This window comes from Artibeus jamaicensis, unplaced genomic scaffold (genome assembly GCF_021234435.1).
Source record: "Artibeus jamaicensis isolate MK-2021 breed Jamaican fruit bat unplaced genomic scaffold, CSHL_Jam_final contig_484, whole genome shotgun sequence".
Classification (NCBI taxonomy): domain Eukaryota; kingdom Metazoa; phylum Chordata; class Mammalia; order Chiroptera; family Phyllostomidae; genus Artibeus; species Artibeus jamaicensis.
Window position 1 is genome coordinate 7,394,166 of NW_026521859.1, and position 17,405 is coordinate 7,411,570.

Below are 17,405 nucleotides of genomic sequence, written 5' to 3' on the forward strand. Positions count from 1 at the left end.
TCTTTGACTTGCTCTTGCTCTTCCACCTGCCTACAATATTCTTCTTTGGCTAATTCAGCTAAGGCTTCATCTCAAACATTCAGGGTTTTCTATGTATCCTGCACTATTCTAAGAACTTTATACATAGAGTAGCAATTTTAATTTTCACAACACCAAGAGATAGGTACTAATGTTATCCTATTTACAGACAAGGAAACGGAGACACAAAAAACTCCCCATCTGAAACTGAAGAGTTCCATTTCCAAGTCCCTGAATTCAAGTCACAGCCTCTCTTTGAATCCACAAGCTGGGCTACATGGCCTCTCAGTAATCTAAAGAACTCTGTGTCCCCACTTATACATCTATCATCTCCCATATGACAATGTATTAGAACACTATTTTTATGTTTATATAACATACATTTATTTATGTATGATATATTTGATATTCATATAAAATACATATATACACAATCATATATACACTCTATATACAGTAGTAGGCAAAAGTAGGCTTACAGTGGGGAGTACAAAAACAGTTTATTCTTGTACTATTATTTATTAATTATTATATTATTTTCCATACAAACAACTGTAAATGTACTTTTTCCCACTCTTATATATATGTGTATATATGTCTTCTCTGCTAGTCTATATACACTGCTCTGACATTAGGTCTCTATATGTTCCCTATAACTAGCACCAGTCTTACACGAGGTGTGTAAGTCCCACTAAGTCCAATTTCATCATTTTACATACATAGAAATTAAAGTTCAGATCCATCAAGAGAGTTAAAACAGCCTGATCAAAATTCCACACAGCAAAGCAGTGGAATTTTTATTTGTTAGAATTAATTTGTTAGAACTTACCATTTAAAAAAATTTTGAGATGTAAATTTTATTAATATATTCATCATGCCATATTGTTTTATAGCGGATAAGTGAAGAAGTAATGTGAACTTAAATTTCTATTTTCTGTACCATTTCTTACCTATCAATTTAGTAAAACTTATAGGAAAATAAGAATACTCAGCTTTTGTTAGGGTGTTGTGAAACAAAAGACATAAACCACTGGTTGGAGTATTAACTGCTTTAACTACTTTGGAAAACAAGTTGCCAATATATACAAGAAGTTTCAGAATGATTATGCCATTCCACTGAGGAACATCACTCCTGGGAAAGTTACTACATGAAATACATGTTCCCTACAGTTTTACTTGTAATAAAACTTAGAAACATCATAGATAAAGTAGAATGCATAAGTAAATTATAGCATAGCTATTAAAATGTATTTTAAAAATCGGCAAAACTAGTCTTTGATATCAGAATTCAGGAGAATAGTTACTTAGAGTGGCTAGGACAGAAAGGGAGCAAGAGAGGAGCTTCTGGGGTGGTCATGATCTGAATGCTGATCATACAGATGCACTCAGTTTCTGGAAATTAGTCATACTGTATAATTACTGTATGTGCACTTACATGTAAGTATATTATACATAAGTCAAAATTTTAAATATGTTATACAGTTCCTTTAAAAAGGAGAGGGGCTAAAAAATATTAAGTTGATCAGGATAAAAAATTGTAAATACCACATGTCAACTGAGTAAAAAATGCATACAATAAAGTCTAATGGAAATACAATAAAAACAATTCCCGCCATTTTTAAAATGCTTTTATTATGCTTTTTTATTCTATTAAATACATGGGGTCTTTGTCATCTATCTTTTTGAAAGCCATATACTATATGTTCTAGCTTCAAAGGCAAACAAGAAAAATAATTAAGTTATAACTGAACCACTTAGGGTAGTAATGACATAAAAGGTAATTTGAGAACTGTCTGAAACTAGATTGTAGACAGGACTTATTTCACACAAAATATTCATGGGTCTTTCCTAAACCTGGACAAATGACTGGGAAAACCCTACCTAAGGGACTCCCTGAAAATCACACAGCAAATTGGTACAGGCTGGAAACAGACATGGTTTTTTTAGATAAGAACAGAACTATTGCTGATAGTAACAGAATTAAATTTTCTCAAAAGACCCATCAAGACAGACCTCAAACATTCAAAGAAGCAACATGTAAAAGCAAATAACTTTCAAGTGTTGGCTGTTTTCATGTAGGTCCACATTAATACTCCAAGAACTAGCCACATCTAATGTTCAGCCAATTTGGGTTGGAGATAACATACAACATACCACAATAGCATGCAAATTAAATTAAATGTTAGAATAAATAAATCATTAAACATATTGGGAGAAAATCGTCAAGTGATCTAAAACTTTACACACGTACTATCCACGGTTCCGACTTCTGAGAGAGACTGCTCTCTTTCTAAACAGAACTGAGAACAAGCTAGTAACTGAACAATTTCATGTCAATTTAGACCTGTCTTCCTTATTCCACCTCTCACCGTTACCTCCACCTGTATATGGAAAGTCACTCTGAGTGCCACCACCTCTTACAAAAAAAAACAACTCACAGTCACAAGTGGAACCAAGACACCCTTCTGGAATTGTACAAGAAGTGATCTCCGCCCAGAAGAACCTCAGGGTGCTTGGGTGGCCAGGAAAAATGGCGACATGGACCCTAGGCGTTAAAAACACCTTTCATGAAAGTGAGAGGTTCAGGGGAGAATCTAAACCTAAGGATAAAGGCAAAGGAGAGAGGGATCCCGTCGCAGTAGGAAGGTAAAAAAAAAAAAAAGAGAAAGGTGGGAGGTTGGAAAGAACAGAGGCTTAGAGGACAGGAGTAAGGGGGAGACAGGAGCCAGAAGAATAAAGGGATTTTTAAAGGATGACGTGCCCCAAGGCAACAACCGTACTCACTGCCCGGCTTGTCTCACACTCCGGTTTCAAGGGAGCGCCTCCGACCCTCCGCGCTCCCGGCGCCGCTAGTCAGAGCCGGACCCCGCTACTCGAGCTGGGCCCCGCAAACAGCGAATGCCGGGACCAGCGGCAGTAGGGGGGGCGTAGTCGACAACGCCCTCGTTCCAGCCAATCTCACGGCGCTCTCCGTGGCGAGCAGCTGATGACGTCAGGGTTGTGACGAGCCTCCAGCTGATTGCTGGCGTTTCCTGCTTCTACAAGCCCACTTCCTGGTCCCTTGGGCGTACGAATAATTGGGCGCGAATTGTTCCGAGCGCGGCTTCTCAATGGTTGTGGGAGAGTCGTCGGTGAGTAGTGAAAGCGCTTACCCTGCTAGTGGGTCCAGATTGGGGAATGAGTTTTGGGACCAAGACCTTTGTGGCAAACTCCGCGGTTTGCATTTCAAAAGCGTCAGGTGACTTTTCCAAAGGGAGGGAAATCCGAATAGGTCAGTCCTGCGCGCCAACAGATGGATGAGTTTGATTCGCGAGGTAGGAGTGAAGCCAGGCAGGTTCTCCTCTCCTTTCCCTGAATCTTCCTCCCCCTCGTTCCCCGTCCTTCACCTCTGCCGCAGCCAGACCTGGGACGAAGTGCAGCCTAAGAGATTAGCGTCTTTGGCCTTAAGGTTACTTCGGTCGGCGGCGTCGCCCTCCATTGGCGTCACTGGTCAATACGTAAACATTAGTTATTTGTGTTTTGCTACACCTCGTGCTCACCTCTTCTGCTCACACAGAGGTTTAGATGGAGAGACTTGGTTTCCACGAGTTTCTGCTGGTGAGGGAGCGAGACAGCTTAGGGCCCCGTGTCCTACCCGGTAAAGAAGAAATTCTTTACTGCAGTGTGAAGTCTGTCCGCGAACTGCCGTTCCGGTTCTGCTCTGTCCAGCCCTCCCACGCACGGGAAAAGTCTCGCTGGACTTTTCCGGTCCCACCATCAGGCTTTTGCTGTTTTCTTTCGAACACTTCATTCTCCTTCCTTTTGGCTCAGTATTTGGAATGTAATGCAAATATTAAATTTTTCTGTGAATACTATGTATTCACTCACATGCCATTCTGAGATAGCCATTCACGGATATGTATAACATCTGTCACTTTATGTAAGATTGTATGTGATCATTGTTTTTATGTCCGTCTGTGTCCACTACCACTAGGCTATGGTTTCCTGTGGATCTAAAATTTCTATCCTTTTTAGTATGAGCTATGTCCCAGATACTGTTCTAGGTATTTTATGCATTGTGTACAGAACTTTAACTTTACAAAAGCCTTTGGCGTTGGCACTTTTATTAACTCATTTTACCAATGGGGAAAGTGAGCAGATTTTTTTTTTTTTTTTTTTTTGCCAAGACTGTACAGCTCGCTAAATGGCAGAGCCAGGACTTGGAACCTGTGCAATTTATCCTCACGCCTGGCTCACTCTTGGCGTTAATGCCGAAACTGGGGCGGTTTCACTGCCAGGGAAATTTCATAATGTCTGGAGGCAATTTTGGTTGCCACATTGGAGAAGGTGCTGCTTACATCTAGCAAATGAAGGCCAAGGTAGAGAATCATTTTCGTCATATTCTGCTCAAACAGTTGCAGTGTCTGCCAAGATTTAAGACAAGGGGCCATAGACTTCATATGTCAATAATAGGAGTGAAAAGAAATTTGTACCATTTGTAAGCTGCCAAATAACATGAGGACTAAATCGTGGGCCTTGTTTGCTTCCTCACCTGGATACTCTTTTTTAGTCAACAACCTGAACTGCTGTCCATGACAGCCCCTCCAAGAGAGATCCATAAGGGAAACAACCTATGAATTGGTTTGCAAGTAGGTGGAATACAAGGACATGAATGTCACCTTGAGAGAATTAGGCATTTCAGGAATGCAACTTAGCAGACTGGCTGCAGAGTAAGGTACCACATTTTTCAAGAGCAGGTGTATTTGAGCTTCTGCTTTTTGAAACTGATCTTACATGTAGTTCCCAAGTGTGATCTTCCAACTGTTTCTTTCCTGCTGTTGTCAGTCTTACTGGGGATGGGAGGGAGCCTGAAACTTCCTTTTAAAATTTGAAGGAATAGATTTATCCAGAGTACCCCTTTTATTATGTGTCTAAATCTGCATATGTAAACTATATTAATGTAATCAACTCTGAGTTTTTAGAAAAAAGAATGGTGATTGATTTATGTATCTAGCTGTTTATGCCTAAAATATATACATATTATGTATATACATTGTGTGTGTGTGTGTGTGTGTGTGTGTGTGTGTGTCCATGCATACTGTATCTAACTTCTGGCTACTCAACTCCTCAAGGCCTAATGCAAGAAAAAAATACCCTATTCTTCTTTTCCATTTAGCAGAAATGAGTTTGGTGATAAAGGACTATTAGATAGAGAAAAGGATTCATTCTAAATTTTGTCATTGACATCCCCAACACCACTTCTGTGCCTGTTTTTTTAATCTGTGGGTTTGGGAGGAGGCGGTAGACAGAGGACTCAGTATACTTCTGTGCTCTTGTTAAAATGCACAAAACCCAGACAGAGTTGTGTAGCTTAAATTTTTTATGAGTGAATTTACTACATAAATCCGAATAAGATAGATTCATGGTATCATTTTTAAAAGTATCTCCTTCTTTCTTTGGCATAAGTTGAATGATAAATCCATTAGGCTTAAACCAAGGAGACATGAGTCATATCTGTGAGATAATAGATATCAGAATTATCTGTGACCTGAGTAAGACAATTCAACACTTTAGATATTCATTTTCTTGCATGTAAACATGGAGATAATGTAATTATATGGGGAAGTATAAAGTTAGAGATGTAAAAGCATTTTTAAATGATTTTGTTAAAGCCCTACAAATGGAAAATTTCTAGGAATAAAATTGAATTGGATATCCTTACTTTTATAAGAACCAATGTTGTTTTTAAAATATGTTTAAAAGGCTAATTTGGAACATTTCTAGGTAGTCTTTTGAATGGAATACTATGCAAGTTTTCAGGATTTTTCTGTGTCCTTTTTATCTTTACAGATTTTTTTGAAGCACTCTTACAATTGTTCTATTTAGATCAAGATGTCTAGCAAAGCACATACTTCCAAGAAAAGGTCTCAACAGTTAAAAAGAAATCCAAAAAGAAAAACTGATGGTGAGGAAGTGGACTTACCAGAGAAAGAGGTAATGAAAATATCTAGCTTATCATCTAGAACTTTTTTAAAAGATTTTATTAATTTATGTATTTATTTTAAGGAGGGAAGAGGGAGAAAGAGAAGGAAAGAAACATCAGTGTGTGTGTCAGTTGCCCCTCGCATGCCCCCAACCAGGGACCTGGCCTGAAACCCAGGCATGTGCCCCAATTGTGAATCAAATAGGCAGCCTTTCTGTCTGTGGGACAACACCCAACCCACTGAGCCACACCAGTCAGGGCTGATCCAGAACTCTATTAAAAATATCATTCAGGCCCTGGCTGGTGTAGCTCAGTGGATAGAGCGCGGGCCTGCGAGCCACAGAATCACGGTTCGATTCCCAGCCAGGGCACATGCCTGGGTGCCGCGGTCCAGCCGCAGCGGGTCAAGGGGTCCCACAGGTGAGGGTAGGCGTCGGCGCTGGGTAACAGACGACAACACGCCTCAAAGGACAGTGAAGCTCTGTTCCATTTATTGCAAGTATAAGCAGGTTTTTATATTTTCATTTTAGGTAGTGATTAACATTTGCAGTATAACATGATCATTTAAGCAGAAAAAAATCAATACAGAGGTAATCAGTAAAAGTACAAAAGTTCCCATAGATTTAGTTAAAGATTATTTTAACTAGGAGAGCCATTAATCAGACAATTAGAAATATCTTATTGTATATTAAAGTTTCTCAGAATTTGGTATAGGGCATAAGGATACGCTAAATTGAGTAGAGAAAATAGGAGATTTATTATAAGGCCCTTGTGATGTCTAACTTAGCTATCTACCTTTTTTTTTGCTTAAAATGTTTTTTCTGTGTACTATAAATTCTGACTCCCTAGTGACTGTTTAGTTTGTAATAACTAACTAGCTTTTGTTATTTCTTTGCCTGTCTAGTTGATATATATTCTTATTCAAGGTAAAGGAGGGGCTATTCCTATGTTGCAGGGGGCTTTCAAGGGTACTTCTTTTAAGTTTCTCTAGGAGTTCTTTTATAGACATGTTTTGTACTTTGATACCCTCTAAGAAAGCAGTGAGATCATCTCCTGATTTCCTAGAGTATTCTATCTTATCTTGGGTGTTTTTCCAATGATCTGTTATTGATTAAGCTTGAATTCTCAGATTGTTCTGATTGTTTCCTTGTGCCTATATTCCCTGACGTTCTAGTATGATATTATTATTCTGTTCATTGAGCCGGGAAAGGTCCAGGCACACTATCTGAATCACTGCCAGGGTATTCATAATGATTAAAGCAAAAAGGGTCATGATCCCCAAAGCAAGCACAATCACAATAGGTATTGCAAGGCCTTCCATGCCACGTCCACCAGGTTGGAAACTGCTTCCTTGAAGTCTTACACCCCCTCTCAGGACCTTGTCACGGAGAGAGGGATCCAACAGTGGACGCGGCAGTGGACGTGGCACCTGGGTTGCAGGCCAGTTCCCAGCAGGGGGACTCACCAGAGGCAACCATACACTGGTGTTTCTCTCCTTCTCTCCTTCCCTTCCTCTCTAAAGATAAATAAATAAAATCTTTAAAAACAAAATATCATTCATTCTCTACAAAGGAGCATCTGAGAACTAAAGGTCACTTTTACTGCAAGTTATAGTAATTCTTATTTTTATATGGGAGCTGTTACAGCATAATTTGTAAAAGTTCTCAGATAAAAATTATTACTTCAATTCTGAAGGTATTGATCCAAGAATATTTTGAGGAGGAGTGGATGCTGGACATTGCTAAGGTCTTTAAATGAGAAGGCTGAAAATAGAGTATACTAATTCTATGGCATTCATATGTTAAAAAACAAAGGAATTTGGCAGTTGGTGGAGACTTTTATTACAACCAGGAAAAATTAGTTTGATGGGAATTAGCTTTTTCCTACCATAATTTTACCCTCTCTTCTAAAAGCCAGTATTTGTTTTGCAGGTAAAGTATGTAACACTGTTTCACTGGTAAAATGAGTAGTAATTTCTTTAAGACATTGTTTGATACCATCTGAAATCCTATTATACATTATCTTCATTGTCCAGGAATTGCTTTAGTATATTTTTGCCTGTGACAAGTACAGCCTTTTTCTATAGAAATGGCAATATACTTTTTTTCTACCTAGCCAGAAGTTATTTGAATTTCCTTCAATATACATGACCACTCTGTTACCAAAGTAATAGCTTTTTATTTGATGTTTAATTCTCTCTGTTTATGTGCACATGTTTTTCCCTCTAGGTTCTAAAGACAGTGAAAAAAAATAAAAATCATCTAAAACGTCTGTCTTCTGAAGGTATTTCTCTTCTGTATCTTATTTAGACTGTTTCTCAAGCTACCTATATTCATGAAAAAATTATCAGCATCTTGTTTATGAGTTCCACAAAAGATTATAATAAATAGCAGTATTCTTATTTTTGCAAAAATATGTTTTACTGGTTAGTTATTTTGATCAACTGAAATTTTATTTATCATACCTAGAAAATATTGTGTAGGGTTATAAAATTGATAGGAACTAAGAAATAAGTGTACCACAGCCCAAATTATTACTGATCTGTGATATATAGAAACACTTTCTGATTTCAAGACAAATATGCTTCTGTTCTGCCACCACTATATAGATTAATTTAGAACAACTATCTAATTTTATTCACAGTAAATTATTTTAAAGTATTCATCTTTACTTAAATTTCACCTTTTCCTGGAAGAATTCCCTACCTTTTTTCACCCAAGACCACGTTACATCATCTGGTTTTTTACTTCCATAGAGCACAGTACTTTTGCTTTTATAATACTTTGCATCTTATAATTATTTAACCTCCCTTCTCTCCAAAACAAGTCTTCCTGTGAGCCAATAGTGTAATTCCACTGTTTATCCGTTGTAAGTAGAACAATTAACAGTCTACCAAACGCTGACTGTGGTTTGGTTAATCTCTTTTGTTCCGGTTGCCATCCAACATTTAGTAGTTTTCTAGTCTTAACAAACTCTTTAATTAAGGCCATTTCTGAGATCCATACTCTTATGTTGACTCCTCGTCATTGTAGCTTGGTTCTTCATTTAAAATAGTCTTGGGTTTGTATCTGTAGTATCAGTTAATATTATTTTAGTTAAGATAATAGTAGGTAACATATTCATATTCAATACCTGGCATGTGATGGCTGTGCAATAAAAAAGGAAATTAAACAATTTATAAGCCTTTATAATATTTTGGTTCTCAGAACTCCATGAGCTCTTTTAGATAAATTTATACCTCAATCACTTTTTAAGTACAAATATGCAACTTTCTAGATTGACCAGAGTCTCTTCTTTCACCAGAAACAGAACAATCAGAGCAAACTAGTCTAAAACAGGTAAAGATAGCACTCAGCAGGAGAAAAACCTGGCAACCTCTTTCAAAGAATAGCAGAGAGCATTTGCAAACTATGATGGAGACAGTAATAATGTGAGTATGAAATTTCTCCCTTTAACGTTTGATTTCTACTTGTATAGACAGTCTTCTTTTAAATGTTGTCTATTGTATGGTGATTGGGGATTTTTCTCTTGCAGAAGATATATTTATATTCTTTCAATGGCATTAACCTTAGTAAAAAAAAAAAAAAGTCTTGTTAATTTCAGAAACTCAGATTTCCATCAGGGAAATAAAAATGAAGTCTGTGTGGCCTGACCTGTAAACTTTGACATGTTCTATCAATAGGAGCCACTTAAAGAAGAAGTGGAGTTTAAATTGACCCTTTATATGGAACTTACCGTGCCAGAGGAGGTACAATACAAAGGAAATCAGGATTCTGTAATACAAGGAGCTCCTTGATTCTGTAATCAGAAGAGTCTGAACTGTATCAGAAGAGTCAGACATATAAATCAAATACAACATTTAATATGATAAAAAGAACTTTGATTATACTTTTGTTTAAAATGTATATAGAAGGAAAAGTGATTGATTCAGCCTGACTAGGAAGGAGAGGCACTTGAAACAAATCAGAGAGAAAAACTAAATAGATTTTATTAGTTATGTTACAGACTAACATTTATTCAGTCCTTTTTTTTTTTCTTTTCTAGAGCAATTCTGAGCAACAAAGGTAGAGAAAATGAACAAATTCAGTATCATCTCAACTGCCTAAAGAAAAGGTAATGTAATTATGCAATAGAAAATGATTAAAACATATTTAGTAAATCTGATCTGTCTCTGTGTTGCCAGAACAGACTTCTGTGGAATATAAAAGTTTTTCATATGGGATTTTTGTTGTTGTTTTAAAAAGAGGAATAATTTGGGAATGTACATTCTATCCTAAACTGCTGCTGTATGCAAGTCTGAGTTCTTTAAGAGAATTTTTTAAATATTTTATTTATTTATTTTTAGAGAGGAGAAGGGAGGGAGTAAGTGAAGGAGAGAAACATCAATGCGTGGTTGCTTCTCACATGTCCCCTGCTAGGGACCTGGCCTGCAGCCCAGGGATATGCCCTGACTGGGAATCGCACCAGCCACCCTTTGGCTCACAGGCTCACACTCAATCCACTGAGCCACAGCAGTCGGGGCTCTTTAAGAGAATTTTTCACAAAGAATCTGAAAATCACAAAATTCCTGCTTCCATAATTCACATTTCTGTATTGGGATTTGAAAATCATTTTGTCAACTTGAACTCCCTTCGGTTTCATTTTGAACAATTTGAAGTTAAGAGTTCACCATTCTTATGTATCCTATAGAATATTTTATCTGTTGCTGTGTTTTTCGTTATCTTTATATTGTATTACTTTATTTGCACAAGCAGCAAGACTCTCTTTCCAAGTCATTACTGTTCTTCATCTTGTGGCAAGTTACAAATGGAGATTTCATGTGTTTTAAAAAGTCACACCAGCCCTCACCAGTGTGGCCTCTGGTACATGCCTGTGCGTCCCCCTGGCTTTTCTCTCCTCCTTCCCTTACCCTTTCTCTAAAGATAAATAAAAAAATTTTTTAATTTTATTTAGTTATTTTTCAAGTACAGTTTTTTTGTCTATTTCTCCCATCCCATGCTCCCCACCTCCCTCCCATTTCCACCCCCCAAAATCTTTTTAAAAAATTTTTCACAGTAATAGCTTTTGTTCTAATTTAAATTAATAATAATTCAAACAAAACTATTGCATTCTTTGCTGCTATTTAAACATTCCTCTATTTTGCTTTTTGTTAATTGTACTTTTAGCAGTGTGCTTTTTCGAAACCTAAAAACAATAGCCATTTAAAATAACAAATTTTTTTTAAAGTCACACCACCGTCAATGATTTTCAAAGACTACATTTTTCTAGTATTTTGCACATTTTCATAGAGAAATGTTCTGTGTCTTACTGCTGTGCCTGGAAATGTTTGTGATCTAGTACTTTACTCTTGGGAAGACTAAACACAAATTCTGCTTACTTGCATTGTAATCTGTGAAGGATGGCAGCAAAGTAAAAGATGGGATTGGGTGAGTATGGATGGGAGATCATAGAGAGAGAGAGGTATAAGACATTAAAGAAAGATTGCTAGCAGCAGGCCTGTAAATAGCTTGTAGGAATAACAGCCTAATATTGAAGAAGGAATGCACTAAAAAGCTAGTAAATAAGATAATGTATAATAGAGGTATAGCTATTTATAGTCTTTTTAATATAGGACAAATAATCATGTTTGGTGTGTAAATGAGACTATAACAGTGCCTAGTAGCTGCTGTTCACTGTAATCACCTTGGGTCATCAGAAAAGATTAAATTCTCTCCAACGTGTAGACTATCTCTTCATCATGTAGCAAACGTGGAGACATATGGCTCAAAGACTGCCTGTTTCTCTTCATTCCTGCTTTCACATCTCACTCCCCTTCGTTCCCAGAATAACAATACTCAAATACTATCCCTTTTACTAATGTAGCCATGTGTACAGTCTTAGCAAATCGATTTCAGTTGGTTAGCCCCTACAACTTCTAGAGGAACATACTTTGGGAAAGTTGTCTCTAGAAACAGTATTATAAGTGGTGATTAGGTATTGTTGCTCTAGCAGGATGTATTTATGTTATACCTTTAGTTTTATTCAATCTCGAAAAAATCCTGGAAATCTGACCACTATTTAGAACACTTGGAACAGTGGGTAACACTTCCACAGAATTGACTTAATAAACTTTTAGAAAAAAAACTGTTCATCATTGGAAACTTTATTTTAGTTAAGAAATCAAAAAGCTTGTCTCTCTTGGGAAGATTTATGCAGACAGCTTTTTATGCTTAAACGTGATGTCCTAATGATGATTTTCTGGATAACAAGTTTATCCTCACAGCGTAATGAAAATTATGATTGGCAGGGTTTATACTGCCTACTGTTTTTTTACAAAAATTAATCATTTGAATAAGATCCAGGAAGATGTCTTGGGTTCCACTGTTCAAATTAGGTAATGGAACAGAGCACCTCAAAATGTTTCTATGAGGTAGAAGCAACCAAATTTAGATTTACCTATTATGGAATTCAAGAATTAAATTGTGGGAAGTATATTACTCACTACTAGAAGTGAGGGTAGTGATACATCAGTTTCTGTTGATGCTCTAATCAACCTAATTCAGAGTATTTTTTAAACTTTAATATTGAATTCTGTTCATGTTGATAGTACCTCAGAACAAAGCACTTTAATCTTAGCGTTTTATTTGCCTTAAAGTGTATGGGGCTCAGTTTTCTTTAATGTCATCAGATTAGATTAATTAATGAAGTCCTGGTCTTGTTCTCTAAAACAACTGAGATTTGGAATCCAGGCTCATAGTTAAGACTTAGAGTGGTACTCATCTCTTACCCAATAATTCACAGTAGGTGGTAGACTTATGAGGTGAAATACTCTGGGAAACATTTAGCAAATACAAGGAAATTTTTATTTAGAAATGCATGTAATTGTTAAGTATGTAAAATAGAAAATTTCCCTTATGAAGCAGCCTAAGTGCCCCCATGATTTGAAGTAAATTTTAATGAAATGAAAGGTTAAATGATGATTTGTCAGGTCTTTTTTGGTGAGACTTACTGCTAAGGTCAGCCACTGTTAATAAAAGATTATAGCTCTTGGGAATATGCGGGCAAAAAAAGGTGACAACAGTATTTCAAAACAAACTAAAAATAATACTAATGCTACTCAAAGCATAAACTAATAATTGTGTTTTTATTCTGTCCCTAAGATTGCTTCAACTGTGTGAAACCCTAAAAGTCCCTTCCCAAAAGCTGCAAGATTTAACTAATGTGTCAAGTCTACTGAAAATGGAAAAGGTGCGTCACAGAGCTAATGAGGAAGGTCTGGCATCATTGCAGGTATGGGATTCGAACAGTGAGTCCATAATTAGGGGGAAGGGGAAGAAACCAAAAAGTTCCTAAAATTATTATGATATTCTGCTAGTGATAAATACTAGATCTTGTATCAGGCTTTTTCACTAAATTATTATTTTTTTAAATCTAAGCAAAACTTTGGTCCGCTAAAGTTATAAGTGTTTCTAATGTATTAGTGATTAGGTATCTGTTTTATTTTTTATCAAACTTTAAAACTGAACTATCTTACTGTTTCTAATTATCAAACTATAGGAACTCATCACTAAATTCTATTTGAAAACAGTTTCTCCATCCTGTATGTGGTACTTTCTTTTCAGAAACACAGTCATCATCATTATTGTTATTATCATCATAGCAAATATGTAATGAGGGCTTTCATTGTTCTAGGCACTGTTTTAAGCACTTACAGCCCTTACTCCTCACAATGACTTAACGAGTTCTGATATATTATCCTCATTCTACAAATATGAAAAAGACACATATTGACCTTTATAGCTGAGCCTTAAACAAACCACTTAAAGTCATAATGCATACCTAGTCAGTCTGACATCAGACAGAGCAAGATTCCTAATTGTTCTCCTTAGGAGTTAATGTCAATAACATTAGCTGTCATCATTAACTTCAGTCTTTTAATTAGTGGATACTTGAACAATTGAGAAAAGCACCATATCAGGAAATCACTTCATAAATTATATAAATATCTAACAACTATGCAGTGCTCATGAAACTAATATAAAATAATGTCAACTGTAATTTTTTAAAAAGTGCAGACAAACCAAAGAGAAAGAGAAGCAGCCTTAAGGAGTTTATTAAATAATTATAAAAACTAAAACAGCCCTGGCTGGTGTAGCTCAATGGATTGAGCACAGGCCTATGAACCAAACAACCATGGTTCGATTCCCAGTCAGGGCACATGCCTGGGTTGCAGGCCAGTTCCCAGCAGGGGACACACAGGAAGCAACTATACATTGATATTTCTCTCCTTCTCCTTCACTTCCCCTCTAAACATAAATAAATAAAATCTTAAAAAAAAAAAAACTAGAATCAGTTGGACCATATGTATACCTTAGTAAGTTCAGAGTTTGTCTGTGGTGCTTAGCTCTTTCTTTGTTAGACCTAGCAATTCATTCAGTAAATACAAAGTTCAAATTCACAGGCCTTTTCACATATTCAATAACTTAGATGATATGGAAAGAATTTGTTTCTAAGCAGCAAATCTACAAATATAAATTAATAGGATGGTATTTGTTAGTGATTGCCTGGCTTTCTTCATAGGTGAGATTATATTTAATTTTCTCCCAATGTTACTATTTTTCAAGGATATATTTTCAGTACAAGCACTAGTTCCTCGGAACATGGGCTGTATCTTTTTGTTCCAGGAAACTGTTTCCTTGTAATACATTATGGCCTTGGTAAGTTAGTTTCTAGGAAGTCTGTTTTTTGAAAGAAAAAAAATATATTTACCAATTTCTTCTAGCAGTGTTTTAATATAGAAGATGTTTTTAAAATATGTGTATTAATATTTTTTTGTTTTATTTCATAAGATATTTTGTCTGAATCATTCACTTTCTCGTTCTGACTCAGGAAGAAATAGATAAAATAGTAGAGACCACAGAGTCAGTGACTGGGAATATTCAGAGCCTGAAGAACAAAATTCAGATTCTGACAAGTGAAGTGGAGGAAGAGGAGGAGAAGGTAAAACAGGTAATTGGGTCATAATGTATTGCGAGACCCTGGGTATAGTTTTTAACGCTTACATTTTACGAAGACGACTTTCTCTCAGTGTCATAAACTGAGAGAAATTAGTCTTTTGAAATAATCTGTAGCTTTCTTTTTCTACTTTAGATGTTTCACATAGAGAGTAACAGGGCACTCTCCCTTCCAGAACTTTCTCAGAAGAGTCTCAAAGCACCCACACTTCAGGTCAGTACCAATTTACTGTATCGACTATCACTGGTTATGAATTGGATATTTAAAAGCACTATATATCCTGTTTTAAAAAAAACAAATGGAATTAATGACATAAATATTCAATTATTTCTCATTTCACACTAAAGTTTGAACATCGTTCTTTGTCACTTTGTGTACATGTATCTCATTCTTACCAGTAGCTGTATAGAATTCCATTGTGTGGGTGTGCCATAATATAATTTGTGAATTACTGATGGGAATAAATAAGTTTTGCAAGTACAGATAATGCTGAGTATACTCTTGTACATCTATTTTTACATTTTTGTGTGGTCATATAACGATAGGATAGATTTCTGGCAGTAAATTCTGACAGTTGCTTTTGTTTATGCTTCTAACAGTGGCATATAACTCTTCATAAAATAGTATTATGTCTTATTTGTAATAGATTATACACACTGGTAACTTATCTTTGTTCAAAGGACCCTAGTAGATATTATAGTGTAGATGTTTTTAGTGGTAGGAAGTTTTTACATTTTCTCAAAAAATAATTTGAAATTTCCCTCTCTGTAACTCTCTTAGGGGGTAAGTAGCAGAAATGGACAGAGGGAAAACAGAATAATACAGATTTGGGAGAAAAGCAGCAGTGAGTTGATAGTTTAAATTACAGTTGAGTGACAGGTACATTAGATTAATTATATCACTCTAACATACATTTGATATTTTTCATAAGAAGATTAAAAACCAATTATATGGGTGAAGGTGGCTAAAAGGCACAAACTTCCGGTTGTAAGATAAATAAGTCATAGGGATGTAGCATACAGTATGGTAATTAGGTAATAATAACATTGTATTTTTGAAAGTTGCTAAAAGAGTAAATCTTAAGAGATCTCATCTTGTAAAAAAATTATAACTATGTGGTAATGGCTGTTAACTAGATTTATTGTGGTATATTTTACAATATATATAAATATTGAATCATTATGTAATATACCTAAAACTAACACAATGGTATATGTCAACTGTGTCTCAGTAAAAAAATTTTTTTAACTTAATCATACATTGTACCCACAGAAAGAAATTTTGGCACAAATTCCCAACCAGAATGCTCTTCTGAAGGACTTGGATGTTCTCCATAATTCATCTCAAACAAAGAACATGTTAACTTTCATTGAAGAAGCCTATAAGAGATTAGATGCCTCTTAAAGAATGTTTTTTAGATGATTTCCACATTGATGTAATGTTTAAAATTTGTAAAACTGTTAACCTATGATGATATTTCAGAGGCTAAGGCTTCTTCAGGATTTATTATTTCCTAATACGGAGTTTAAAATTAGCCTCTGTAGATCTACCACTGGTATCTAAGGTAGCCCTGAAAACTTTGTAGCAGTTGCCAAGTCTAGGAACTCATATTTATGTTGCTGTGTTTCAGTTATTTACCTGAAACCATAAAATAACAGTTACAATCTAATGATTTATAATGGCCAAATAGAGCTCATTGATTGATTAGTGCAGAGGAAATTTGATACTGTGACTTAATATGTATAAAGTGTTATAGTGCCTATTTCACAAAACTCTGTTGGTTGTCATTATTATTCTTTAGCTGATGACCTGCATTTTCTGTCTGGTTTTCTGGAACTTGAGAAATCCCCAAATGCCTTTACATGTTTATATAACTCTAGAATTTGTGTCGTAATGAAGATTTGCCAAGTGTCTTTAACTTTGGAGGTAGCAGGAACATTTTATTTCTTAGGTTGGTTTAGTGAATAAATGCTGAATATTTATTATCCCCTGTCATCAAAATCTTACTTTTATTTTGTAAAATTATTCAAAAGAAACAATTATTCCCTTAAAACAAAAACCAAACCAAGAAAACTTCCTAAACCTTTCCTCATTGTGATATGTATATACATGTGAATAAATGATCACTAAAATATATCAAAAATCATTTCTAACCAACTATCATATATTATCTGGATTGCTTTTATCTATTTGTAAAATAAAATAACTGAAATGTAATCATTTTCTGTCTGACCTAGAATTATTTGTCAGTTAATTCAGGTGGTGCCATAATTCTGTGAATATCCCCCAGGCAGAGACCACCAGGAACACAGCTTTCATTAAACAAATTTCAGGTTAATGCTCATTGAAGTGAGGGAGACCACCTGCCATCGGAAACCCTGGGCAGCTCACTAAAAGGGTCAAAAGCAGTCTCCTCTTAGGAAGTAATGGT

General features: G+C 35.8%; 2 protein-coding genes across 6 annotated transcripts in view; one reads left to right on the forward strand and one right to left on the reverse strand.

Moving 5' to 3' along the window:
- Positions 1–2,965, reverse strand: part of MMUT (methylmalonyl-CoA mutase) — a 36,669-nt gene extending 33,704 nt beyond the window's left edge. The window contains exon 1 of one of the 2 annotated variants that reach the window (XM_037142543.2): positions 2,457–2,570. The gene's annotated coding sequence lies outside the window, so the exon portion shown is untranslated. Of the gene's footprint in view, positions 1–2,456; positions 2,571–2,802 lie in introns of those variants that run through there. The other variant, XM_037142541.2, reaches the window with a different exon arrangement.
- A 61-nt stretch (positions 2,966–3,026) lies between these two features.
- On the forward strand, positions 3,027–17,142 carry CENPQ (centromere protein Q). Of its 4 annotated transcripts, none has more exons than XM_037142546.2 (9): positions 3,027–3,149; positions 5,848–5,991; positions 8,209–8,263; positions 9,284–9,410; positions 10,025–10,093; positions 13,120–13,249; positions 14,849–14,959; positions 15,110–15,187; positions 16,247–17,142. In XM_037142546.2, exons 2-9 carry the CDS (start codon positions 5,890–5,892, stop codon positions 16,376–16,378), a joined length of 804 nt encoding a protein of 267 aa, XP_036998441.2. In that variant the 5' UTR covers positions 3,027–3,149; positions 5,848–5,889; the 3' UTR covers positions 16,379–17,142. The 4 variants fall into 4 exon arrangements, with proteins under 4 accessions (XP_036998441.2, XP_036998439.2, XP_036998440.2 ...); XM_037142544.2 differs by having other exon boundaries at positions 3,028–3,149; positions 14,849–14,968; XM_037142545.2 differs by lacking the exon at positions 3,027–3,149 and adding an exon at positions 3,276–3,332 and having other exon boundaries at positions 14,849–14,968.
- The last annotated feature ends 263 nt before the right edge of the window (positions 17,143–17,405 follow it).